The 27312-nt window shown below is 40.5% G+C and overlaps 1 protein-coding gene across 1 annotated transcript in view; it reads left to right on the forward strand.

Annotated features, from left to right (window-relative positions):
* The first annotated feature begins 14935 nt into the window (after positions 1-14935).
* Positions 14936-27312, forward strand: part of OBI1 (ORC ubiquitin ligase 1) — a 49934-nt gene continuing 37557 nt past the window's right edge. Inside the window, exons 1-3 of the mRNA XM_022576977.3 lie at positions 14936-15096; positions 24477-24612; positions 27012-27103. Coding sequence (XP_022432685.1) covers positions 15025-15096; positions 24477-24612; positions 27012-27103 — 300 coding nt within the window. The 5' untranslated portion in view covers positions 14936-15024. The remainder of the gene's footprint in view (positions 15097-24476; positions 24613-27011; positions 27104-27312) is intronic.

The raw sequence follows: 27312 nt of genomic DNA on the forward strand, positions 1-27312 counted from the left end.
TTTATCGCTGGGCCGTGCAAGGAGAATGAGAATGGGGGCTCATGCTCAGAAGACCCTGAAACTCCTCCAAGGGTTTCAGCAAAGCATCTTTATAGGTCAGGTGAGGGAAGGGCGTCGCAGGGTAAGTGATCAGCTGGCGCACAATTCTCTGATTGGTTGATGGTGAGGTAACAGGACGGTCAACATTATATCAATCTTTGGGTGCCAGAAGGTCAGGGGAGGGGCGGCTACGTGCTCATAATCCTCATGTACTTAACTTCTTCCATTTGGTGGCGGTTTTTAGCATCTGAAAAACTCAGGAGATATGCACGAGATACTATATCTGGGTACTTCAGAAAGGAGATTAAAAAAAAAAAGAATCTTTATTAAAAAAAAAAGAGGAGCTACAGCAGAGGATATGGGGGCGGGGTCTGTCCCAGGAAGTCCCCTGAGGATCCTGCTCGGTTACACTCTGATGTCACTTTCCCCACCCAAACTCTAGAGCGCAGGCTCAGAAGTTGTGGCTCGCGGGCTCTAGAGCGCAGGCTCAGTAGTTGTGGCGCACGGGCTTAGTTGCTCCGCGGCATGTGGGATCTTCCCGGACCAGGGCTCCAACCCGTGTCCACTGCACTGGCAGGCGGATTTCTAACCACTGTGCCACCAGGGAAGTCTGATCAAGTCTTAAATGTATCTATAACCCCAGAGTGATTCAAGCTCCTTGAGAGCAGACACCATGTCTCACCCAATTTAATACCTTGCAGGTATAATACATATTTTCTGGAACACAATGCATCCTTGACAAGTGATCGTTAAATGAACAGCCACTGAAACACAAGACAGAAAATCTATTTATGGCATTTAGAAGCTATGTAGTTTTGCTACCTCTCTGAACCTCAATTTTCTAACTATAAAAAAGGAAGAAAGGTAGGCTATCTATCAGGGTTGTTGTAAGGAACACATTGGACACATTCCAGAAATGTCTGCTGGACTGAACCACTATTCTCATTGGCTTACCTTTTGCACCTCTGCCAGAGTTACGTGTCTGAGAAGGAAATTTTGGTGAAAGTCGGAACCTTTTCTTTTGCTACTCCTCAGTTTTTGCAAAGCTACAGCAATGTAATTGAAACGATTTCTTATTTATTTAGAGATTATTTCTTGAAAACATACAGTGTTTAATGATACTTTGGTGCCTCGAGGGGTAAGAAGAGGAGGGAATGGGAACAGGGAGGGAAAGTGTCCATCAAAGCCCCTTTGAGTCGCTAAACTACCTTCTTGCTTAGGGTGTGGCTGGGGGAGGATAAGAAGGTTCATTTATCAGATGACTCAAATTTTGACTTTTAACGTTATCTCAAAGAGAATCTAAAGACTTCATTGTAGACACACTGATGATATTAAAAGGAGGCATCCATCATTCAGCCTATGCTTGTATATCAAGATAATAGTTCTCAAAATTTTAGTACAAACCATAGTTAGAAATCTATTCTGTATCACAAGTCAGCACAGAATAATACCACTACCACATACAAAGCGTTGTGTATTTGTGTTCTGTTCTCTTCTATTAAAAGTTTCTTAACGTGTTAGCTGCAACCAGGACAGATGGAGGTGAAGGTGATGGGATGGGAAAAGTGGAAAAAGTCAGTATAAATTGCTGAGGGCTTGCAGTCTAGAAGTGGGGCAAACACAAATCCCAGGTAAAAATTTTCATCCAATTCATCCTGGTTTGGGGGGAGAGAGGGTGAAGGAGATTTTTGCACCTTGGTTTCCCTGCTTTTCACTCACTAAATGATTTCATGACCCACTAATGGGGATGTGACCCATGGATTGAAAACAAAGACAAACCAAACTTTTACAAGCTATAACACTGCCTTTAGTGCCAAGAATTAAAATTCTAGGATAAATCCTATTTTGGGCAATGTGAAAGTAATTATATTTCATGGTATTTCGCCCTGAAGTAATTTGTGCTAAAGGAATTAATCTGTTAAATATCAATATTCAAAATATAACACATTATTTGTGATAACTATTTTGACACTTTTTCATTTTTTAATATACTGAGGAGTCCTAAAAATAAATAAAAGAGGGCTTCCCTGGTGGCGCAGTGGTTGAGAGTCCGCCTGCCGATGCAGGGGACACCGGTTCGTGCCCCTGTCAGGGAAGATCCCACATGCTGCGGAGCGGCTGGGCCCGTGAGCCATGGCCGCTGAGCCTGTGCGTCCGGAGCCTGTGCTCCACAACGGGAGAGGCCACAACAGTGAGAGGCCCGCATACAGCAAAAAAAAATAAATAAATAAAAAATAAAAGACAAAAAGTTAAGTGTCCCAGCCTCTTGACCTCCTAAAGGTATTTCTTATACCTGTAGGTGATAAAGTATTTCCCCCAATGCCTTTAAACAAAGAAAGTCACCCTCTGAAAGTTAAATGTGCACATCTGACGTATCTTTCAGTAGGTAGACAGCATCTGAGGCCCACAGGAGCAGAGGTTGGCTGCAGCTAATCAGTAGGAATGGCACATCAACAGAACAAATAAGTCACCAAAGGAGGACAGTGGGGAGACACCGAGGCACAGAGACCCATTGGCAGTATCTATGTGTCCAATCCTCTCTAGTAAAGAGAGGCTCTGATTCCAAAGATCAGAGAGAAGTTTTCTGGGAGATTATCTCCCCAAGATTCCATAGGTGGGAACCATGTCCCTCCAGACTCTCCACGTTCCTTTGTTCTGAAGCAACGATCACTAAATGAAAGATACAAGTCATTGGAAAGGGATTTGCCTCTTTGTAATTTCATGACTTTGCATCCTTCTTTATGTATGTGTCCATGAATTTGATTAAGGTGAGTCTGATAAGTACTGACTGACCAGATATATCCTAGTTTCGGGACTTTTCAAGGCTGAGACCAGAACCCTGAGGCAAGTTGAGTTTAGCAAGATCGTGCCGCCTGTAAAGCCTCGTGACAGACAGTTCACAGTGTTCCCCATCCAGTCCACAGATCTGTTGGGTGTCCTACTGGCCCCTTGGCATTCCTCAGCCATTTAAGTCCTCCCTAGAACCATACAGAGGAATTTTTATAATTGATAGCTATTTTTATGTTATAATTATGTTAAACAAGTAGATCCAGTATTTCAGACTTTTTTAAAGACTTGAAAGATTCTTCAGAGTTTATTTAGCCCAACTATTTTCAGATGCAGATGAGAGAACCAAGGTCCACAGAGGTGTACGTATTCCACTGTGTCACACAGGCAGGTGAGGGCAGTGCCAGGCTTAGCACCCACCCCTTGATGTCAGGCATCTCTGAGTCATCTTGAGGGCAGTTGTCTCTGAATTACTGTGAATTAAATGTGTAGGCAATAATCTTCTGATAAAATGTGTTTAGGTTAGTCCCAAGGCAGAGGCAAGAAAGAGAATATATCAAGAGAGGTAGGATATTTCATTGAAAACAACAAAAAGCCCCACATCTAACACAAGCATATAGAACCTGGGACAGGGGGAGAGGGATGAACTTCAGGTTGAAAAAAGCCCCTCAGTTCTCTCTTAATCTTCTCCTTCTCTTTCTTTTCCCTCCTCTCCCCTCCGCTTCCCTCCTTCCCTCCTTCCTTCCTATTGTTGTTACTTAAATCCAGTGGTTTCTTCATAGAATAATTAGGAGTTTGTTCATGAAGCAAGGAATAGATAAACAGATAAGTAAACAGATGTGTCCATGTATGCATACAAGCGTGCATGCACGCACACACACACACCTCTCTTATTTTCTTTAAAGATAGACATATTGTCACAGATTGGGTTTTCTGGGAAGAAGACACTAAGACAGAGTTGAATGTGCAGGAGTTTTGTCAGCAAGCACCCCTATGATCAACACCCACGGAAGGAGGGGAAGGAAATAGGATTGATTGGACAAAGGAAGAAATGAGGCTGGGATGCAGTCAATGGATACCTCAGCAGGTTGTACAGGGAGCTCCAGAGCTCAACTGGTTTGAAATGGTCAGGCTTTTATACCCCTACCTCCATCAGTTACCAGATGTGGGTGAGCCTAGGAAGGATACGACCCAGCTGAGTCAAACCCCAAAGGGGCTGAGGGCCGAAGGATATCTGCTGACAATACTCCCAACAGCTGGGGCCCCCACCTCCCCTTGAAAGGGAGGACTGAATGGTTTAGCTCTGTGTCCAGCATGCATGTATTCCCAAGAAAGAGCCAGCCTGAGCTGTATGTACAGACACAGGTACCACATGGAGTCTCACACAGAGTGAGCACTTAGAGGGCAAGGCTGCTGTGTTAGTGAGGATAGGCTAGGATCTGCAGCTACGAAAAAAAACCAGTCTGAAGTCTCAGTGGCTTATAACCACAAAGACTCATTTCTAGCTCATGTTTCAAGTCTGTTGCATGTGGTCTGAGGCTGTGATCTACGTTGTCTTCACTGCAGTACCCAGGCTGAGCGAGCAGCTGCCACCTAAAGATTCCCAGTCCTCACGGCAGAGGAAACAGAGGCGTGAGGAAGTGAGCGTGAGCCCTTTCAGCTGCAGATTGCAAGAGACCTATGTTACTTCTGCTCATGTTTCATTGACCAACGAAAGCACCTGATCACACCCAACTTCAATGGGATTCTAAAATATAGCACTCTTCCAGGAAGGGGAGGGCAAGCTGATGTTGGTGAACGGTAATACGACTTACCACAGTTACATTAATCTCAAGGAACACTCTAGCAAGACTAAGAACAATTCTACAAATCACCATTTAAGTTCAAGAAGTACAGAAATGGTGTGTGTGATCATTAAAAGTCTGTAACTGCAGAAAGGGAGGAAAGAGATTTGTGTGAGGCTCCTGAGGATGGCAGCCATGAGAGCTGGATCCGGACACAATAGACTTTTGGTATATTTCTATGAAATTGAATTGAATTTAGGGTTTCATGTGGGTTTCTTTTGAATTTAGTTCATCACCAAGATAACCTAGGTAGCACATCCAGTAAAATACATGGCATAATGATGCACGCTTTGAAGAATTTTTTTAATGTTAAAACTTTTGTGGTTATAAAAGTAATATTTTTTACAATTAAAAAAAGCATAAATAAGAAAAAATCATAAATAAGAAAACAATCTAAATCAGTATAAGTAAGAAAAACATATAAATAAATACGAGTAAGAAAAAAAATGTGTCTTAGTTAAGGTTGCCATAACAAAATATTATAGACAGGGTCGCTTAAACAACAGAAATTATTTTCTCAGAGTTCTGAGACTGGAAGTCCCAGATCAGGGTGCCAACCCTAGTTGGGTTCTAGTGAGAGTTCTCTTCCTGGCTTGCAGACAGCCTCTGTTTTGCTGTGTCTCCACTTGGGGGCTGTGAGTGGTAAGAGAGAGTTGGTGGGGGGGGTAGATCTTCCTATTCTTACAAGGCCACCATCCTATTGGATTAGGGCCCTACCTTTTTTAGGGCCCTAATTTAACCTTTAGGTTAAATTGACCTCATTTAACCTTAGGTTAAATATGACCTCATTTAACCTTAATTACCTCCGAAAGACCCCATCTCCAGGTACAGTCATATTAAGGGTTAGGGTTATAATATATGCATTTTGGGGAGATACAATTCAGTCCAGAGCAAAAATTATAAATAAAAATAATCTCCCAAGGTTATTATATCAGGAGAGACTAGGTTGTGCTCTGGTAGCACATCTTAGAGTCACTTATGATAATAAAGGTTCGGGCTATTTGCCTGAAATCTGACTCTATCAAGAGTCAGCCAGGGACTATTTTCTTTGCTTCACTCTGGAATTGAAACTAACGGAGCAGAAACCATTTTAAATGTTCCTGGTTACCGTGGTAGAAAGAAAGAGAGCTCTCAACAACCTCAAACAGGCAATGAAAGGCTCCAGTCAAGAAGTAACCATAGGGGCTTCCCTGGTGGCACAGTGGTTGAGAGTCCGCCTGCCAAGGCAGGGGACACGGGTTCATGCCCCGCTCTGGGAGGATCCCACATGCCGCGGAGCGGCTGGGCCCGCGAGCCATGGCCGCTGAGCCTGAGCGTCCGGAGCCTGTGCTCCTCAACGGGAGAGGCCACAACGGCGAGAGGCCCGCGTACCGCAAAAAAAAAAAGAAGTAGCCACACTAACTGTACCTGCATCCTACTCCCAAAACTGGACCAAGGGCTTCACCACAGACAGGAGGGCCAGGCAGGGCAGACCAACCACACCCTCAGGAGGCAGGGAATTGGACATCACTGTAAACAGTATTCATGGCTACTGTTATGGGTTAAATTGTGTCCCCTCAAAATTCATATGCTGAAGTCCCAACCCTGTTACTTCAGAGTGTGACCTTCTTCAAAGACAAGGTCATCACAGGTATAATTGTTTTTTCGGATTATCTTTATTTGATATTGATTATATCTCTGGACTCCTGCTTTTCCCATTTAATCTGTGTGTTTACTACTTTTCACCTCATGGAATCCTGAGATTTTAGTTGATTTACTTTTTTTTTTTGACATCTTTATTGGAGTATAATTGCTTTACAATGGTGTGTTAGTTTCTGCTTTATAACAAAGTGAATCAGCTATATATATACATATATCCCCATATCTCCTCCCTCTTGCATCTCTCTCCCACCCTCCCTATCCCTCCCCTCTAGGTGGTCACAAAGCACCGAGCTGATCTCCCAGTGCTATGCGGCTGCTTCCCACTAGCTATCTATTTTACATCTGGTAGTGTATATATGCCCATGCCACTCTCTCACTTCGTCCCAGCTTACCCTTCCCCCATCTGTGTCCTCAAGTCCATTCTCTATATCTGTATCTTTATTCCTGTCCTGCCCCTAGGTTCTTCAGAACCATTTTTCTTTTAGATTTCATATATATGTGTGAGCATATGGTATTTGTTTTTCTCTTTCTGACTTACTTCACTCTGTATGACAGTCTCTAGGTCCATCCACCTCACTACAAATAACTCAATTTCGTTTCTTTTTATGGCTGAGTAATATTCCATTGTATATATGTGCCACATCTTCTTTATCCATTCATCTGTTGATGGACACTTAGGTTGCTTCCACATCCATCACAGGTATAATTCATTAAAGTTAAGACGAGGTCATACTGAAATAAGAAGTCCCCTATTCCAATATGACTGTTGCCCTTATGGGGGAACTTGGACAGACATGAGCTCAGGAAGAAAGACATGGGAAAATGAAGGCAGACATCATAGGGGTGTTTTTGCAAGCCAAGGACCAATACAGATTGCCAGAAAACCACCAGAAGAAAGGGCAGAGCATGGAACAGATTCCTCCTCACAACCCTCAGAAAAAAACAACCCTGCCAACAACTTGGTCTCCGACTTCTGGCCTCAAACTGTGAGACAATACATCTGTATTGTTAAGCTGCCTGTTTGTGGTACTTTGTTATAGCAGCCTTTGCAAACAAAGACAGCTATCATAGTAACTCTTGTTTACGCCCCCCCCCAAAAAAATCCAGTTACATCGTTAATTTATGGTGAATTAGAGTGCCTATTTGCTCATATCCTTGTCCCCACTGGAGATTCTCTTCTTTGGTCACAGAAGCTAAATTCTAATCAAACAGCCATGCCTTCATTATTAAGCCATGCTGAGGACTGTGGATAAGAGATCACAGAGAACTGTGATTTAATCATTAAATTACAATAACTTCAAAACTGTTTTGTGATCGTTCTAAAGGGATCATATAATTTCATGCCTTCTTTGAATGGCAATCAAACTTAGCTACTTGGAAGGAGTCCACTGTCCTTGTGGAGGCCACTTCAAGCTTCTGGAAATAGGACAGCACTTTCTAAGGGAGGGTAATGAAGCAGCTGGTGGGGTAAGAGTGAAAAAAAAAGGCGCTTTCATGCTATGATCCCCCAGCTGTTTCTGAGAAAATAGCATCCGTGACCTATTCTGTGATGTGGCTGCACCTTTTCCTCTAAGTTGAATTTACATGCTGTGTAGCAGAAGATGCTGTTCCCCTAGCTTACCACGCAGGGATCCTGCCTGTGGACTTGCTCTTCCGGACAGATCCTACTATTTAATTTGTATGATAGGAACTTCCCTGGTGGCACAGTGGTTAAGAATCCGCCTGCCAATTCAGGGGACATGGGTTCGAGCCCTGGTCCAGGAAGATCCCACATACCACAGAGCAACTAAGCCCGTGCACCACAACTACTGAGTCCGTGCTCTAGAGCCCTCGAGCCACAACTACTGAGCCCGTGTGCCACAACTACTGAATCCCAGGCGCCTAGAGCCCGTGCTCCGCAACAAGAGAAGCCACCACAATGAGAAACCCGCTCACCGCAATGAAGAGTAGCCCCCACTCGCCACAACTAGAGAAAGCCCGTGCACAACAATGAAAACCCAACGCAGCCAAAAATAAATAAATAAACAATAATAATTTGTATGATGGTTTGAAAACATCATTCTTGGGTAAAAATACACACACACACACACTTGTTCTTTCTAAACCTGAGAACAACAGCTCGAATAAATTAATATACATTTTAAAATGGTGATATGCAAGTAAAGATAGAGAGACATAGAGCTAAAACTGGGATAGACTGCCAATCTGTAAGCCATTATTTGCTGAGACCCACTGTATTTTGTGCCACATGGGTAAAATAGGATTCCTCATGATCAGGGACCTCCAGTTTAGTTAGGGAGAGATTTTTCCAAAAATGTAGAGCCCAACAGAGGCGTATATGCCACTGCACATGGTTCAGCTGGGTGCTCTCCCTCTCAACGCCTGCAGGAATTAACTCATTGTATAATTGATGGCTTATTAATATGTTTGCCTTCCTGCATTTAGAATGTAACTTTCACCAGGACAGGGCTGGTCTTGTCTTTCAACATTTTAACTTTAGCATTTGTCGTGGTGCTTGATCCACTGTGGATGTGAAATAAGAGCTCAGAGAATAAATGCATGAGGTACAAAAACTGGTGGATGTAGATCATAAGTGATCAAGAATTTGAAAGGCAAGGGGATTATGAGCAGGCTGGAGCAGACAGGAGAAGCATCATGAAAGAGATGAAACTTGAGACTTGGTCATAGTGAATGGAGTGAAGAAAAGAAAGAAAAGTCATAGATCAAAGAGTTGAGGATGGTGAAACGATGGGGAAAGGAAGCCTTATTTTAAATAACACTTGTAATAAATGATTCAACTGCTGAAACAATGACTGGGAGTATTGAGTGTGTAAAGGAGTGTTGATGCTTTTTACCTAAAAGAGGTAAAACCACTTGGCAAGACTCCAGCCAGCTGCCGAGGACTCCACGGCCAAGTGCAGGATGTCTTTGTGAGAGAGGTACACAGAGGTGGAATGCAATTAATTATAGGTCTTCAGTAAATAGGATGAACAGAGGCCTGGTTTTGAGTTCCCATGGAAGGGTCCCACCTTGGAAGGGCTGCTCACACCTAAACTAAGGGCAAGAAGAAAAGGACGGTGCTTTGTTTGGCGCCTTTTTTTTTTAACAGGCTTTTTTTTTTTTTTAATATTTTTAAAAGTTTTTTTAAACTATTTATTAATTTATTTTTCGGCCACACCACTTGGCATGTGGATCTTAGTTCCCCGACCAGGGACCAGGGATAAAACCAGTGAAGTCCCTGTCGGGCATATTAAAGACAAAGCAGTCAGGATCTCAGAGCTGGGGTTCCTATTCTGCTGCTCTGGCAAATCCTAGAACCTCTCTGTCTTTGTGATTCCTGTTACGATATTCCTGGACGTATTATTTGCTACATTCATTCTCTAGCATTCAACAAACATTTGTGAAGTAGAAGTCAGGCCCTCTTAGCTTTAGGTGGAACTAAAATATTCTTTAAAAAGTTACCTAGTTTAAAACAATCACCCAATTTGCAACATTTTAAAATATTGAACATTATAACTTGCTGTGTCATAATGCCAGGGGCTAACCAATAGTGAGAACATCCATCCGGAAGAGAAATCACTGTCAAAATAGACATTTAATGGTGGAATAGAAGACTTGGGCTCAGTACTTCCATTTATAAAATGACTCATAATCAGTACAGGGGCTGGCATATCACTGATAATCAATAAAATATTTGTTGAATGAATAAATGCAGGCGGGGACATTATCTGATTTACAGCTGTCTACCCAGCTCTTAGACGAGTGCCTGCCACATAAAAAAATTTAAAGATCCGTGGAATAATAAATAACTAATTACATTTATTTATTTATTCTGCAATCACTTATATTGTTATTACATAAAAATTTGATGTGTAGATTCAGTATTAAAACCTCAACTGCTACTCAAGAGGCCAGGATTTCATTCCAAACCAATAAAGCGTAAGTGTAACTTTTCTAGTAGAATGTAAGCCCCATGAAATGAACTGTCTGAGTTAGTTTTCCTTAATGTTTTTAATAAAAATACATTAAATGAATAAATGCTAACTTCCAACAGTCTATTCTAGAAAGAAAAACAACAAAAAGATAACAACAAAAAACCACTGTGCAGGAAAAACCCAAGTTCTTCCTTCTGCTGTAGTAAGAAGCATCTTTCATGATGACATCTTGAGACATTTTAGCTCAAAATTTCCAGCCTGTGAGAAGATGGTACCATCCATACAACTGGGCCAGCACCTCTGATTAATTGTTAATCCAACTTTTATGAGTTTTCTCAGTGTTAACCGCAATCCAATTGGGGGTGTATAAATTTAAAACCAAAAAAAAAAAAAAAAGAAAAAAGACTGTCTCAGGAATGAAAAATAAATGTAATCTGAAATCAATATTTATGAAGTTGTGATTAATTGACTGATGACCAAATGATTACAAAACGTCTGCCTGAAACATCTACTCAAATTTATTAGCTTTGACCAAAAAAATTAAAAAACAATCTGAACTGGGTCAATGAAAGAATAATGCATTCCTAATCAATTTTTAATAGCACTTAAGATTTTATATTTTTTTAAACTTGCTTTTAAATAATTTATCATAAAAATGAATCCGATTTAAACAAGGAGTAAAAGGTGTTCCACGGCTATTTGATGGTTTTCTTAGCAAAGAAATTCAATTGTAACTGACTTTTTATTACTGAACTACTTTATTAATAATAATACATCTTGCACTTACATGAAGGCATTTAGCCAACAATCTCAAAGAGTCTAAGTGAGATCTAGGATTTAGCTCCCATTCTACCATTATCTGGTGGTTTACCTTATCTAGGCCTCAATTTCCTCATTTGCAAAAGGAAAGGCCTGCATAAAACCCCCTAAGATCCTTCCTACTTCTAAAAGTTTATAATTCTAAGGATTTTGGAGGCTTTAGCCTATCCCAGGTGCTGTATGTATCTGATCAAACTCCTCAGGTCACAGGACTCCTCATGGGGCTACGAAGAAGCTGAGAAAGAAATTAAGCAGAAAGTCAACAAGCCATGTAATCTTTGTTTTCCTATTAAAGTAATGGCAGCATTATTTAATGATTTGGGCCAAATAATATCTGTTTAGAATATGATTTGTCAAGATGCCATATCTTATTAAAATTAAAGCAAATGTGAATTAAAGCATTGCTTTGGTTTTCTATTGCTGTGGGACAATTCACCCCAAAGCTTAGTGACTCAAAACAACAATAAATATTAATGATCTCTGATAGTTTTTGTAGGTAGGAATTCAGAAGTGACTAAGCTGGGAAATTGTAGCTTGGGTTCTTTCAGAAGGTTGCAGTCAAGATGTTCACTGGGGCTGTAGTCATCTGAAGGTGTGAATGGGGCCAGAGGATCCATTTCCAAGATGGCTTAGTCACATGACTGGCAAGTTTGTGTTGGCTGTTGGCAAAAGGCTTCAGATCCTCCCCAAGTAGGCGTATCCACAATGCTGTCTGAGTGTTATTTGAGGCACTTCCACAGGGCAAGCAATCCAAGAGAGCAAAGCAGAAGCTACAGTGACTTTTATGACCTAGCCTTGGCAGTCATACATGTCACTTCTACCATACTCTATTGGTCATACAGGGACAGCTTCACGGGCATGAAGCTGTGTAGTCACACAGGGCCCTACATTCAGAAGAGTCCTGCACTTGGTTTAAAGCTTTGATGCTGCCATGTTGATATTCTTAATCATTTTATCTTTGGACTTTCGAAAGTGAAGTCAATAGGAACCATGGAGTACACAGGTGAGCAAAGAAGGTACTTGCAGTATGTGTATTCACTGCTATTCCTTGCCACCCCTTTGCATACGGTGTTAGCAATGCACAGAATTCTGGTGGGAATTCAATGAAACTCAAAGCAAGGACAACGTCAGCGTATTTTGGAAGCCTCCAGCTTCCAGAGTGTTGGGAGAATGTGCACGTATTAAGAAGTGAAATAAAGAGTTAATTTTGCACATCACCAAAAAAGAGAAATGCCCTTCATAGGGCAGAGAGAAGAGAGAGTTCCTGGCCTTAAAGCATTTGAATTATTTAAAGCAAAGCCTGGGAGTTGGCCTGGAATCAATCTGGACCTAGAGAGAGTCCTAGTCAGTCTGTATTGTTAACGATATTACTCAGGTGTGTGTGTGTGTGTGTGTGTGTGTGTGTACTTATTCACAAATCGTTAGTGAGCAGAGCAGGTATGTTATGGTATGATCCTATCTGTGCTTATGCACACAATAATATATGAATGAAAATGTTTGTAAGGATATGCTCCAGAATGTTGATAGTGATTACCAATCAGGATCGAGAGGTAAAGCATAAGCTTAGAGGAACTTTTGCTTATTATTTTATATATTTATAAATGGCTTAATTTTCAAGATGACTCTTACTATTGATATTTTTATAATTAGCAAAATGCAATACAGTCTTCCATTTTGAAGTGAAAAACAAGTAAACACAATGTGTAAAGCAGCCTGGGTCTGTAATAAAGGTAGTTGGTGGCTAAAGAAAATATTACGGTCTGTGGACTAGTCACTCAGTACCAGATGCTAGATAAATCAAATACAATCCCGGGCCTCAAGAAACAGACAGTCTGTTGTAGGGGCAAACAAATAAACAATCAACTATAATAGAACGTTATTAGCCTAGTGCAAAAAGAGCTATATGGACAGAGCACTAGAACAGCACTGAGAAGCTGTGACAATGATACACGAGGGATGTTCGAAATAGTCTAGATTTAAACATTCTACTTAAAATGTTGGTTATGATTTTTTAAATATATTTTTGTGACTGAGTACTAACACCAATCATCAGGATGATTAACAAGAAATGAACTTTCCCTAGTAGCTTTGGAAAAGTCTTTTTTTAAAAAAACTGTCTTCAACGTGTCTTCCTATTGCACTGTCTCCAAGGCTTGGTGTGAGAGGTAGAACAGTCTCAGTCCTACATCCCCCTCAGAGGGTGGGAATGACAGGTCCTAAAATACCACATTAGGTATAAAAAAGGTGAGAACAAGGTGAGAACAGGGAGGAACACAGTAAGATGGGGAAAAGGCAAACCTTGAACGAAGGTGGGTAATGACTTGGAGCTTTCGCATTCTGAAGCCTGAGATTTACAGCCAGGAATATGAAAGATGCATTTAGCAAAACATGTGAAGCCGAGACCCCATTTAATATGACTCCAAACAGCCAGGAAATAGGCAAACCAGATGACTTTTAGGCCAGTCATTCAGAAAAAAAGTGGCCATTAAACAGACAATCAATATGACTATTTTGCCCAGATCTCCTATCCCAAGCATGTGATGGTCTCCAATTCCTAGGAAATTAAGTTACTGAGCTGTTTGGAAGAATTCTCACTATCACCTGTGAGCCGATTTTGAACTGGAATTGGGCTACTTCAAGTGAATTACTAGCTGCTTCAATCTCATAATTGTCTGTTCCTTTTGTAGACGTGATAGTAAACATACATTGACCTCATTCAACACACACACACACACACACACACACACACACTTTACCAATGAGGAAGCTGAGAAGCAGAGCGGTTAAACAAATAGTCTGAAGCCAGTAGAGCCAGGAATTTGTTCAGGCAGGGATTTCTGCCCTGCAGCCCAGGTCCAGACCCCTTTCTTTTAACCATGAGGCTGCTTCTTGTAATTATAATGCTCTCTCCCACAAAAAGATTAGTAGAAGTAGTTGCACTGGTTTTGTTTCTAAATCTCCCTACTCACAGATTGTATTTGTTTGCATAAATTGATCACACTGGCTCTTCCTCACTTAAAGTAAATTGCAGTTAAATTCCAAATCTGTTATACTCAAAGATTCATTTAGGAACTTTCAGAGTTTTTCTTTTTCATTGGTAGGAAGTGCTAACTTATAACATCACACATTCTTCTTCAGAGTTCAGCAACATAGTGGTACATTTCATATCCAACCAGGTGCCTGAAATGAAGGCTTTAAACGCCTGTGCGAGTGCTGTCGGGGAGTGTGGATGGTTCACGCTCTTTGCAGCTTTCTCACACGTGGGTGTAAATCAGAGTCCACGGCTCAGATCCTAAAGTCTTTCGGATAGAAATCACAGAAGGGCCAACAGTGAAAGCGTGTCTTCACGGAAAGCTGCTATTAATGTACGCAAAACGTCTCTGAAACAAACAAGGAGACAATCACTGTCGTTTTTAAGTGACATTACATCATTTAAGAATGTAAAAAGACCTGAGCCCGGTAGAAAGTGGCTTGGAAAAGTTAAAATGTACAGATAACACATCAAATTTTTATTTGTCTTTCCTCTCTTCCCGTTTTGACTGCGCCGTGTTTTCTGTGTCGGGTTTACTCTTTAGGTGGAAAACTCTTCCCTCCTCCCCACCCTCCAGGAAAGATCCTGGGATTTTAAATCGCCTTTCTGCATCTTCCTCTCCTCCCTCCACCATTACTCTTTCATTTAAACTTTCAAGATCCTCGATGCCCGTAGCAAACCTCCTTCCTTCCCATTCTCAGGAATCCTGTAGCTCCCGAACCGGGGAGAGTATTTTTCAAACTGAAAAGCAAGGAAAGAAGGAAGGGAACAGCTCCAGCAGCCGCGCGCTGGGAAAGCGCATTTTCGTTGCCTCGACCGGCGCGGCGTGGCCCTGCTGGGCCACCGTAGCCGGCCTCGCGCGGCCTCAGTCGCTGTGAGGAGCCGCGGTCGGCGGGACTTCCGTGTTGGCGGGATTCTGAACGCTGCCATGGCTCAGACCGTGCAGAACGTTACGTTGTCGCTCACTCTGCCCATCACGTGCCACATCTGCTTGGGGAAGGTAATGGGTGATTCCGGGCACGGCTACGAATCGGGGTCGGGTGTGCAGTGGCCCGCCAGAGCCGAGGCCGGTCTCTGTGTGTGGCGGGGACGCGGCGCGAGGCGCCGGGCTGGTTGAGGACGCCGACCCGCGTTCTCCTTAGGCTGGGGTGGCCACGTCCTGGGCGACGGAGGGAGAGCGCCGCGATTCGTGTGGTCATCTCTGTGCCTTTCGGAGGAAGATGACATCGGTCTGGGGTGTGGAGGGAGGGCGGCCTCACCCGGGCGACTCCGGCGTCGGAGGAGGCCTGGTCAGAAACGAATCCCAGCAATTTACGCCCCTGTGCATCCCCATCAAAGCCTGAAAACACGTTTCCTGGGAGCCTCGCTACGGTTCCTTCGTCCTCTGCACAAACTAGAGTGTTTTGTTCTTGGGCCTCCAGTGCTGGTTGGAGAGTCTTTTCCATTTCCAAGATCATTTCCTTTACTTAGCCCAGCGTTGGGAGTGGCCTTTGCTCTGGGTTCAGAATTAGAAAAATAAATAGTACGTGTCCCTGAATGACGTTTAGAATGAGAGATACGGTTGTTAATTCCAAGAACGGATCAGTCACGAGGTAGAATACCGTCTTTTTGTGATGCAAGAGGTGCCTAAGGTGTTTGTGAAACTAGGTGGAGAAAGTAGTTCAGAATTAGAAGCGGAGTTTTGAAGGTTCTAATGCATTTGTCTTTCATTTCCGTTTGTGCCTCCCCTTCGGTTTAAGAAGAACATTTTGTTTTACTACGTAGGTCTAGAAGGGAGACTTTTTTTCTCACGCTGAATTGTTTTTACATTTGTGGTGTGTTTGTGTGTGTGCGTGTGTGTGTGTGTGTGTGTGTGTTTACCGCCCCCCCCCCCACTGAAACTGTAGCCACAGGCTTAGGATTGAGAAATGCAAACTTAATAGAGCAAACATTTGAGTGTCAGCCAATATGATCATTTGATCATCTGCTTTAAGTCTATGTAAATTTCCTGAGTTCAAGAAGTAGTAGGAAGTCAGGCTTGGAAGAAACTGATAACTCATGATATCCATCAGAATGAAATGCCAAGGAAATAGCAGATGTGCTGTGAGAGGATATAGAGATGGCTTGATCCATTCTGACTGGCGAGATCAAGGATGGCCTGTGGAGGGTGGTTATTTGAGCTGGCACTTGCTACCACTGTCTGCATACATAGCTGAGAGGACGGCAAGATGTTTCAATTTGCTACAGTCTACGTTTGGCTCCTGACTTGAAGTTCCCACAAGTTAAGTTCTGAGTGAATTTACTCCTAACAGTAGCCTGGTAAAGGGCTGATAAAATAACCTTCGGAAATAATTTTCACTTTGTTGTAGTTGTACACATTATATCTAGTTTCCTTTAGTTCATAGACTGTTTCTTGCAGTTGTGTTGAAAATGTGTTTTGCCTGGCTGATTTTGCCTACCTATGCTTCCCGTGCTTAACAAAACTGATAGCTAATAGAATATAGTGCTTTGCAGATTACAGGATGCTTTTGTATACATTTAATTATTTCATTTACTGCTCTCACCAGTGCTGTGAGATAGATAGGGCTGATTTCCCCATTTTTTCAAATAAGAAAACTAAGGCTTAGAGTCTCCAGCGTTTGAACCTGTTACCATTTGTGTCTTCAGTAAGTTACTTCCTAAAAACTCACTTGAACTCATGCATAACAGCAGACACTTTTGGTGTCTTTTTTCTGCCATGTACTGGTTAACTGTATTCTAGAATTAAATGTGATTAATTAATTAAAGGTTAATGATTTGTAAATAGGCATTTGTTTATGTCTGCTATGGAGGCAGAAAGGCGTAGTGGTTGAGGGCCCTGAGTACTGTGTTCAGACTAAGTTCTAATCTAGGTCTTCCACTTAATAGTTATACGACCTTATACACATTACTTAACCTCCCTCAGAGCAGTTTCCTTATCTGTACAATGGGAATGATAATAGTATTAACATTCATCCTTGTCTTTTGGGGAGGATTAAATGAAGTAATTCATATGCAGTGCTTAGCATGAAGTTTGGCACTTAATAAATGTTAACCTTTACTATGGACACTGAGGCAGACCCTCAAAATGAGGAAGCCAGCCTTTCCCAGTAAATGTTCTTCCCAGTTGCTTCATGAGACCAGTACACTCACTCAATGAAGATTTACATTCCCAACAGAGTGGGACCTGTTTGTCCAGGAAATTGCCACAGTACATCCAGAGGTTTTAGCTGGTTCCCTATCCCTGTTGCCTTTTGTATAGTTAAAGCAATTCTGATCTGCTTGTGCTACTCACCCTCCCACACACAGCTGTATTTGTGGGGTACTGGAGATGGTATGGCCTGGAGTAGCAGCGGGTTCCTGATGTTACTTCCATCTCCCCGACACACAGCATCTCCGGCCACCTCTGAGATCTGCCTTAAGGTCCTTCCTGACTAGCCCTCTTCTGTATAATCATCCTTTTGCTGCCCTCACCATTTGTACCATATAGAATTAGCAGTCTTCATTTTTGATTTTTCTACAGAATTAGGGGCCATTATTCCTAGAGGTTTACTGTAAAAAAAAAACAACCTTGCATATTACTTAAAGAAGATAGGGGTGGTATAGACCTTAAATCTGAAGAGATAAGGTAGATGCTGATTGAAATGGGGGTGGAGGTGGGGAAGAATGCGGGGGGGAGGGAGCAGTAGTGGAGATAGTCCAAGTATGTAAGTGGTTAATACTCTGTCTTTTGAATACAAATGTGCTTAAAATTGAAAAGTTTAAACATTTTGCATTTCCTACCTCTGACTCTACCTCAGTCTTAAAGGTGGATTCTCTCTGCCCAATAATGTTTAGCAACCTTGCCAATATTGTAAGTAAGAGCTCTTTGTGGCCTGAATAAGTTGGGTACATCCTGTGGGACAATTTATATATAACATTTTCTTGCCTATTCCTCTTTAATTTTTTTCCATGCCTTGGGCTAATAGGCCAGCAGGCCAAAGTACAGAAATGATCTAGCCCAGGATATCTGTTCAGTGACATTTGGTCCTGCCGCCAGAATGCTACAGACCAGTTTATCTCTAGATAATTCCAGGCTTTTATCTCTTCAATTAGGATTCAAGCTATGAAACGAAACTGTTGCAGGTAATACTTTTATTGACTGAGTCAGCGTTTTGCCATGAGTGACAGCCAAATGTGGCCCACAGTTAGTTTTATCAAAGGACAGAGGAGGTTCTCAAGAGAAGTGCCAAGCAACTAGGCTTCTAATGCTGTTTAACATTAATATATCATATCCAATTATTCCTCACTTGAGTATGAATCCAGTTTGGGGCACCATGCTTTAAGATAAATATAAATAAACTAGAGTATTTGAAATCATTTGGAAAGGAATTGAAATTGAGGTTGGAATATAGATGGAATGGAATAGTGTTGGAGTGAATGAACATGATAGCGAATCATTAAATAAAGTATTTTCATTTGGAAGGGAATCAAGCTTTGGGTAGCTCCACGATATTAAGATTTGTACGTAATATAATGCAAGCTTTCTGGCTGAAATAATCAGAAATGAAATCAGCTTTCTTAGAATGTGGAGTGTCCGTCTCTTGAAATGTCCAGTAATAGCATGGACTCTTTCCCACTAGGAACACTGTGGAAAAGAACCCTTCTTTCAGGGAGGACTTCTTGCTTTGCTTTCCACACATGTAGTTGATTTAAAATGTTGCAAAGATAGAGCTAGAGACAAAGCCTTAGCAACTTAGCATCCTAACTCTAGGTTGACTGAATTCATTAATCAGTGTTCATTAGGGGCTGTTGATCGGCCAGCAAGCCACCCACCTCAGTACACTGAGCCCATGTTTGAGTCCTGATTGTCTCTCAGTTCCCAAGAGTAGATTTAAGAACCAGCCTTGTACATAATTGTCACAGGTAATTTGCTTTGAAAAAAAGTCATGTGGAGTATATAAATTTTGCATTTTCTCTTTTCTAGATTAAAATAAGCTTGAAGAATGCAGACACTTTCAGAAAAGTATAACAATGTTGTGTCTTAACATGGAGTATAATAAAAATTAACTCAAAAAAGTGTTGATATATCCTAATAATTTTCAAGGTTGGCATATAATAGCTGACATATTTACTTCACAAATAAGATTCCAGTTTATCCTTAAGGCGTTCTAGGTAGGGATAAAGATGGGAGAGGGGAAATGTATTATCTTTCTTTTTATGTAGACAGAAGTGGGGACCCAGACCAATAGGCATTAAGTATAATAACTTAGTTCTCGGGATCACACAGTTTTAAAGTTCTAGGTCCTACTCTGGCCCAGAGCCAAATATTTCTTGAAACATAGCAAGAGCAATCCAGGAATTTTATTTTTAAAAGTTTCCAAATTTCTAAGGTTGAGTAGGCGGGCCCCTACTACAATCATTTCTACCTCAACTTTGTTTTTCAGTCTTTCTATGTCTCCACTAGTGAAACCCATAAAATTTTGACATAGGTGCCAGAAGGATATTCTTCGGAGAAGAAGGATTAGCTCTAGTCTCTAGTAAAGGTGACAAGAACAGAGAAGTTGATTGTAAGTGAAATTGCCAGGCCAGCTGGTAAAGTTTATCTACTGCCTTTTCCCTCCAGCCACCTCCATCAGTACAGTACCTCTTTTCTGCAGTCCCTACTGATCCTGGTGTCTTGATCCTTTCAGACATGTGCCTTCTATTTCTTACTCCCAGATTATTATTTACTAAACCTGCTCTAAGGAAGAAAGAACTATTTCTTAGTTGAAAGATCATTCAGTTTGCATGTGTAATGGTGGTTGAATGCTGACTCTGCCACTTAGAACCTGTATCATTATTTCCTTGAGTCTCAGTTTCTACAGCTGAAAATGAATTTGATACTATCAACCCCATTAGGTTGTTAGGGAAATGCATGTGAGTATCCCAGCCCAGTGGTTCTCAATGGGATGGGAGTACATTTCGTTCCACAGAGACATTTAGCAATGTCTATTTCTGATTGTCTTTGGGGGTGCTACTCATATCTAGTGGATAGAGGCCAGGGATGCTGCTAGCTAAACATCCTACAATATACAGGACAGCCTCCCACAACAAAAACTTTTTGTTCCAAAATGTCAGTAGTGTCAAAGTTGACAGACCCTGCCCTAAACCAATATATAACTCCTATTAGGTAAGTCTAGAATGGATATTAATGGACAACACCTTTAGGCATGACTCCTCCCAGGTACGTTTGCTTTTTATGAAAGGGGTTTTTGTGGTAAAGTCTCTTAAAACTGAAACATCTTCAGATAAAAGAAACTACATAGTAGAATTATATATTATAGGGTTAATGTTTTTTATACTTAGGACTGCTTCCTTGGGCCCATTCCAGTGAGGAGAGCCCACTTTTCATCCCTTGCTTTGTCTTCTCTTCCTCTCCTCACCAGCCTCGTGGGGCATTACCCTAGGATATCACCTCAGCATGCTTACTCCACATGAGTTTGGAATTGTACGTGCCACTTAGCTTTGCCATTGTCTTCTTGCATTTTTATTTTGTAAGAGTGCTTACTGTGTTATTGCCACAGATCTCATTTGAGAGTAAATTGGATATAAAGTCTAATAACATAGGCAAATTATGACTATTTCTGTATCTTGAGAAGATCTTATTAAAGAAAATTATTTGTGTATGTGTTTTGGTGTTGTATATAGCAGGATCTGGGCAGAGGAAATGGGTGGACAGGAATTGAAGGAGGGCTAGATTCTTTGTATTTTGCTTCTGTAGGTTATGGTCAAATAAATAACAAGTAATTTGTTTTAGTAGTTCTTTCTCCTTTATAGGTTTCTGTTCTCCTAAGTAAATTTAAACCATTGTCTAGAAATCATCATCTGATAAGTACATGGTCCAAAGAAATGACTTAGTCAACTGTTTCAAAATCCAACACAATGACAATGATAATACCAGGTATTGAACAGTGAAAATGATTCTCCTTTGGGTGACATTGCCAGTGGCTGTTAGCAGACAGAGCCAAGTAGTCTGCCTGTGGTTGTTCTTCTGTATCATTCTGGCAGATTAAATGGAAAGGTTAAACTTTCACTTTTTCAAAATTTGGCAGTGGCCATTGACCTTTTGCTTCTTGAGATGCTTTTAGCAGCATTATCTCAGCCTTTTGTTTTAATACATCAAAATTCACTTCTATTAATCTTAGAGTATACATTGTATAAGTTGTTGTAGGTGGACATAAAGATGAACAGGACAGTGCCCCTGCCCCCAGGGAGCCTGAAATCTAATAGGGAAGGCAGGGTGTAAACAATTTTCCAAGGCCAGTGAACATTAAATCAATGTATAAGAAGTGCTCTTATAAGAATCAGACAAAGATCCAGTTAATTCTAAAAACGATTAGTGAAGGCCTTACAGAAGAGGTAACCTTTGATTTCCTTAAAAGATGGGAAGGATTTTATTTTGATTGGGGAAGTTGGGAGGCCAGTGGAACATATTAAGCTAAAAAATGAGAGCCCAGTAAACAAGGAGACTCTATTCTTATTCCTTTTGATGAACATTGGGTATATCTGTGTGGTTGAAGTATAGGTTTTGTCAAGTATTGAAATAGCAGATCAAAGATATGGCTATTTAAGAACCATATTACATTGTTCTTTGGAAGCTGTACTTAAAACTATGAGCAGGGAAAAAAACGTTGTTTTGCAGGAGAGCAGTGAAAACTGCTGCTCCATATTTTAGATGGCTAGCTCTGGCATCAGTATGAAAGGCGGACAGCAGTGAACATGTGGAAGCAAGGAAGCTTGGGAGGAGGTCATTGCAATAGATTGGGCTAAGAGAATGAGAACCTGAAGTCATTGTGGTGAAGATGGAAAAGAAGTGATAGATGATAAGTAAAAGAACATTTAGAGGTAGGTTTGCCACATTTTGACTATTCTGGGATATACTTTTTTTCCCACGTTATAACATCTCTGAAATCTGGTTCTATTTTACAAGCGATAGCATCTTGCAGTTGTAATTGGCAGCATTTTTCATTCTTTCTTTTTTCTTAGTGGTAAATAAAATATGGGTATATCTTAAAATCTCTGGCTTCTTAGACTGATATATGATACCAGCATTTGATGATTGATTGGATGGTGAGGATAAATAAAAAGGGTGCGTCAGAGACAGCTCTCAGTATTCTAGCCTGAGTGGTGAGGTGGTGGTGCCAGTAACTTAGACAAGAAGCGCAGGATGGGGAGTGAGTGTGTGGAGGCCAGGTTTGGCTTTGGACGTTATGGTTGGGGCAGCTTTAAGATGCCTACATGGAGTTGGCTCCTGGGCATGTGGATATAGTCCTTTTCTCCTTTCCCCTCCCCTCCCCAGGGATCGCTATGTGGAAGTCTCTGTGCTTACATCTTTATATTATTAAATCTTAAGCAACATCTGAATGAAAAGTTTACTAGGTTAAACCATAGTTTTCAGAAGAGGAAACAGATGCCACTGTAACTAAAGGGTTAACCCAAGGTCAAACAGTTCAATAAGTAGCAGAGCTGAAGTCAGCCCCAGGTTTGTCTCTAGAAGCCTAAGCTCTGCCACTTACTAAGGTCCAGTTACAGAGGATTCTCAGGAACTGTTACCATAGAAAACATGTTAACACTATGTGATACATGAGATTGAGAGAGAAAATAGAACTTTGTCAGGTAAGGTGTCCCAGGACAAAACATTAGGGAAAGCAGCTGTACCGCCTCCTGTGCTTTGACTATGAGCATCTGCTCCTCCTCTCATCATACCTACTCTTCCAGTATTACTTTAGCCTTTTCAAGATCCATTGGTTGACTCTATCAGTTTGCTGCCATTCACATACTCAACAGTGTTTGGCAATCCAGCTCTGTACATAACCCTAATAAATTTACTTTCTTACCTTTCAAAACAACTGCTTTATTCTCCTATTTTCTCAAGTCGATATTCCCCCCTTCTTCTCACTTGCAGCTGGTAACCTCACGTCATATTTAATCACAAACAATAAGCAGTTGGAACATGAGTTCCCTCATCTTTCCATCAACAGATCTTCCATCCACTTTGTATTTGTTCTTGTACCCTCGGTTTTCCCTTTTGTTAAAATGGAAGACAGATCCTCACTCCACTCCATATAAGCCAAAATCTGACCCCTTGTGCTTTGGATATCATTCCCCTCTTGACTTCTTAGGGACTTTGCTATCTATGGCTCTTAATCCCTCCCCCTCTTCCTCCATCATTAATTAATATCCCCTTTTTACTGTGTCATTCCTGTTATCATTTCTTACGCTGGCCATATTTTTATGCTCTCTTCTTTACAACAAAATGTGAAAGAATTGCCTATTCCCTCTGACAAGTTCCCCAGTAAATTGAATTTTAAGTACTGTCCTAATAGCAATTACTTCATTCAACAAGACTTTATTGCGTACCTACTGTGTACTAACCTATTTTCTAGGTACCAGGGATTCAGAAATGAATGAGACGAAAGAAGTTCTTGCTCTTACGGAGTTTCCAGTCTAAAAGGGGAGATAAATATAAATTTACAATAAATATGTAAACAAATAAGTAGAAAACTAAAACAGCTTCTCTTCTATTTTCCCTCTGATAAAACAGCTACACAGTCAGAACACCTACATCGTTAACCCTGAGCAGGCCACCTAATATCTTCACACCTTGGTTTCCTTATTAGTAAAGTATATTTACTGTTTATCTCACAGGGTTATTGAGAGAGAGAGAGAATGCATGGAAAGCCCATTGTAAAATATAAGACAATATAAATGTAAAGTATTGTTATTTGATTACACTGAGTCAAAGATTTATATATTTGGTGTATTTAAGTATTTCTGTCAGCATTGTTTGCTATTTAGATTGTAAACCACAAGAGCGTATGTCTTGTCTTTTAGGATTGTTGTAGCTTTCATGCCTCTGGTTTCAGGGACTTTCTAGTAAGAATCAGTGCTAAATTGTTGATTGCTATTGCTCTGTAATATAGTAGAATGACTTGAGGGAAGGATTTCAAGTCTTGAATGTCATATGGGTGATTGGACTAAATAACATTTAAAGAACCTTCTAATTCTGACATTTTGTGATCCAAAAATAGAATAGTTGAAGGAAAATTGCCCCAGCCTCAGTGGAACAAAATGCATTTTATTTTTGGCAATAAGTGTGGTTTGGAACAAAATAAAACCATTTCATGATGTGTTCAAAGTTTCAGTCTCTATGACCAGATATCTAAGCTAGTGTCTGTATTATACATGTGTAAGAAACAATGTGGTAGCACAAGCAGCGTTTTTATGAATCCTAGATATTATACTTCCTCTTAAAGCACCTACTTCTGTACTCTAGAGAAGAGATTTGCTCTAAGCTAAAACTATTGAGATTCTCATTACGACTGTTGCCCTGTACTAAAAGTAATGTTTCTTTTTTCAAAGGTACGCCAGCCTGTTATATGCGTCAACAACCATGTATTTTGTTCAATTTGTATCGATTTGTGGTTGAAGAATAATAGCCAATGTCCAGCCTGCAGAGTCCCCATCACTCCTGAAAATCCTTGCAAAGAGATTATTGGTAAGGGTCTATTTTATAAACATATAGAAATAGATTTGAAACAATCTTAAATAGTGTCTATTTGGAGGAAGACTGAAATAGGCAATTTTCAGTGATGTTATTTTGCCAATATCCTACTGGATGGATTGGTCATTTGGCATAATCTGTAAGTGGAGCAATTGAGGAGCACAAAGCACCATGAGAAGTCTCAGAGCCTCCTGGAACTTTCGTTCTGGTAGAGGCTGTGCATGTGGACCAAAATATTAATGGTTTAAAGCAGCAGATGCTAACAGCCAAAAACAAACAAACAGAAAGGTCCACAGAGTTTAAACAGGGAAGTTAAGCTAGGAACATTGAGAAGGGATCCATGACACAGGTGGCCTTTAAGATGGAGATTTAAGGATGGATAAGTTTTCAAATGGTAAAGATTAGGGAGGGCATTTCATGCAGGGGGAATAGCATGCACTACAGTTTAGAAGTAGTAAAGTAAGGCATGTTTTTGGAAATGATCAGTAGTCTAGTTTGGGTCTGACTGTTGAAATAAGACTGAAAATGTAAAATGAGACACTTTTTACTTTTTTTAACATCTTTATTGGCGTATAATTGCTTTACAATGGCGTGTCAGTTTCTGCTGTATAACAAAGTGAATCAGCTATACATATACATATGTCCCCATATCTCTTCCCTCTTGCATCTCCCTCCCTCCCACCCTCCCTATCCCACCCCTCTAGGTGGAAGGGAGGGAAATCACCGAGCTGATCTCCCTGCACTGTGCGGCTGCTTCCCGCTAGCTATTTTACATTTGGTAGTGTATTAGAGCAGAGCATCTTGAGTGACAGACTAAATCGGGGAACTGCTGTGTGGGTGAGAAGGGCGAGGTGGGCATGATGGTCTGAGCAAGGGGATGGCACAACCCAAAATGTGTGTAAGGAGTATCACTCAGGGGATGTGTGCAGGCTGGGCTCCAGGGGAGAAACAGGATGTGAGTAGGTCAGGTTGGACGCGCTTGCCCAGGTGAAGGAGAGTGTGATTCTGGATTAAGGGAATAAAAAAGAACATTCAGTGCTACAGTAGTGTAGGTAAGAGGGGGGATAAAACTTGAACTAGAAGATTCTTGAAAAATAAAGCATTTAAAGAGCTTTTTTAGTGTTATTTCTCTTAGATTGTTAAAATTAAATGATTTTTATTTGGTTTTGCTTTAGGAAAAATTGAAAGTGAATTCATGATAGCATGAATCATAGAAAAAAACCTTTCAGAAAACTTAAGAAGTCATTGTCATAGTCCCAAGTTAGGCAAAATGGACTTAACTAAAATTTTTATAATGGAAAGGAAGGTACATATGCTAGAACAAAAGAACAACCAGTGGAACTTTGGAACTAAGTGATCTGAAAGGGGAGCCGGAGCTGGCTCCAAGGTTTCTTTCTTGAGTACCTGGATGGAGTCTGATAGAGGAATATTTCTCTGCTGTGCTGGAAACTGGAGTGTTAACCTTAGCCCCTACTTTTCTACCTGCACTGACCTTTACCAGGAGTCAGGTCTTTCCTTGAGGAATATGAGTTTTGTTGATTAAAATAATTCGAATGTTTTTTCCCCAGCTTCTTTTCACATCCCTTCTCCCTCCTTTATTCATTCATATCTAAGTGATATTTCATAAATTCTCTCAAGTAAAATGGTTCATCCATCCTGCCATTTGGATAGAACATCCTGAAAAAGAATATCTGTATATGCCTTTGCTATCATGATGCTGAGAAGTACAAAGAAGGTAACCACAGCATAAGTGAAGAGCTCTCAGGAAGAAAACATTTTGAGTGTGTTTGTGTGAGTTATTATGGGCATACAATTAGTGCTGTGATTTATAATCCATCGCAACTGGGTTGTTAGAATCAGTGAAAAGACACGTTAATCTTTTCAGTTGTGTAACCACATATGTTTGAATGAATACATTGGTTATAATAATATGTATCATAATATATGTATCATATGTGATATATACAGATAATAATATGTATTTGATAATTATATCATGTACAGATAATATTGATAATATTTATACAACTTATTGGTTAGCTGTAAATATAATCATTGATTTTATTATTAGCAGTTGTCTGGTACTCAAAATTTGCAGTTGTCCAAATGTGATCATTAATAAAATATAGCCTTTGCCTTCATTGAGTTTAATATAATAAGATACATAGGTAAGTAAACACAACATGATATTTTATTGAAGGTATTTCTTATGGTGTTATTTATCTTTTCTCAGGATTAAAGTACAGAAGAGGCCTAGATGGCAGCCCACGTGGTTATAAGGAAAAGGGTAGAAATTAAGCTAGAGAACTATATAGAACAATAAGAAAAGAGTTCATTTTAATTGTCATTCTACCCAAATCAGAATGAAAAGTTAGCTTTTTTTTTCCCTATAGGAGGAACAAGTGAAAGTGAACCTATACTGAGCCATACAGTCAGGAAGCACCTTCGGAAAACTAGACTTGAATTACTCCACAAAGAATATGAGGTAAATAATAATTAAAATGTTAAATGATGACAGCATTGAATTCAAGGTAAAACTGAGCTATCAGTCCCTGGACTTCTTAGAGTAAGCATCTAATGAAATCTTATTTTAAATGCCAGTTTAAAAATATCTTATTTGATAAATTTTTTCTTTTTCCCTTTCCTATTTCAAATAGTGGAAGGGAACAGATGGAAACATTTCCTTTTTTTTCT

The sequence above is a fragment of the Delphinapterus leucas genome, chromosome 18, assembly GCF_059928025.1.
Source record: "Delphinapterus leucas isolate spDelLeu-1000000601 "Yukka" chromosome 18, BTC_Dleu_Yukka2, whole genome shotgun sequence".
NCBI lineage: Eukaryota > Metazoa > Chordata > Mammalia > Artiodactyla > Monodontidae > Delphinapterus > Delphinapterus leucas.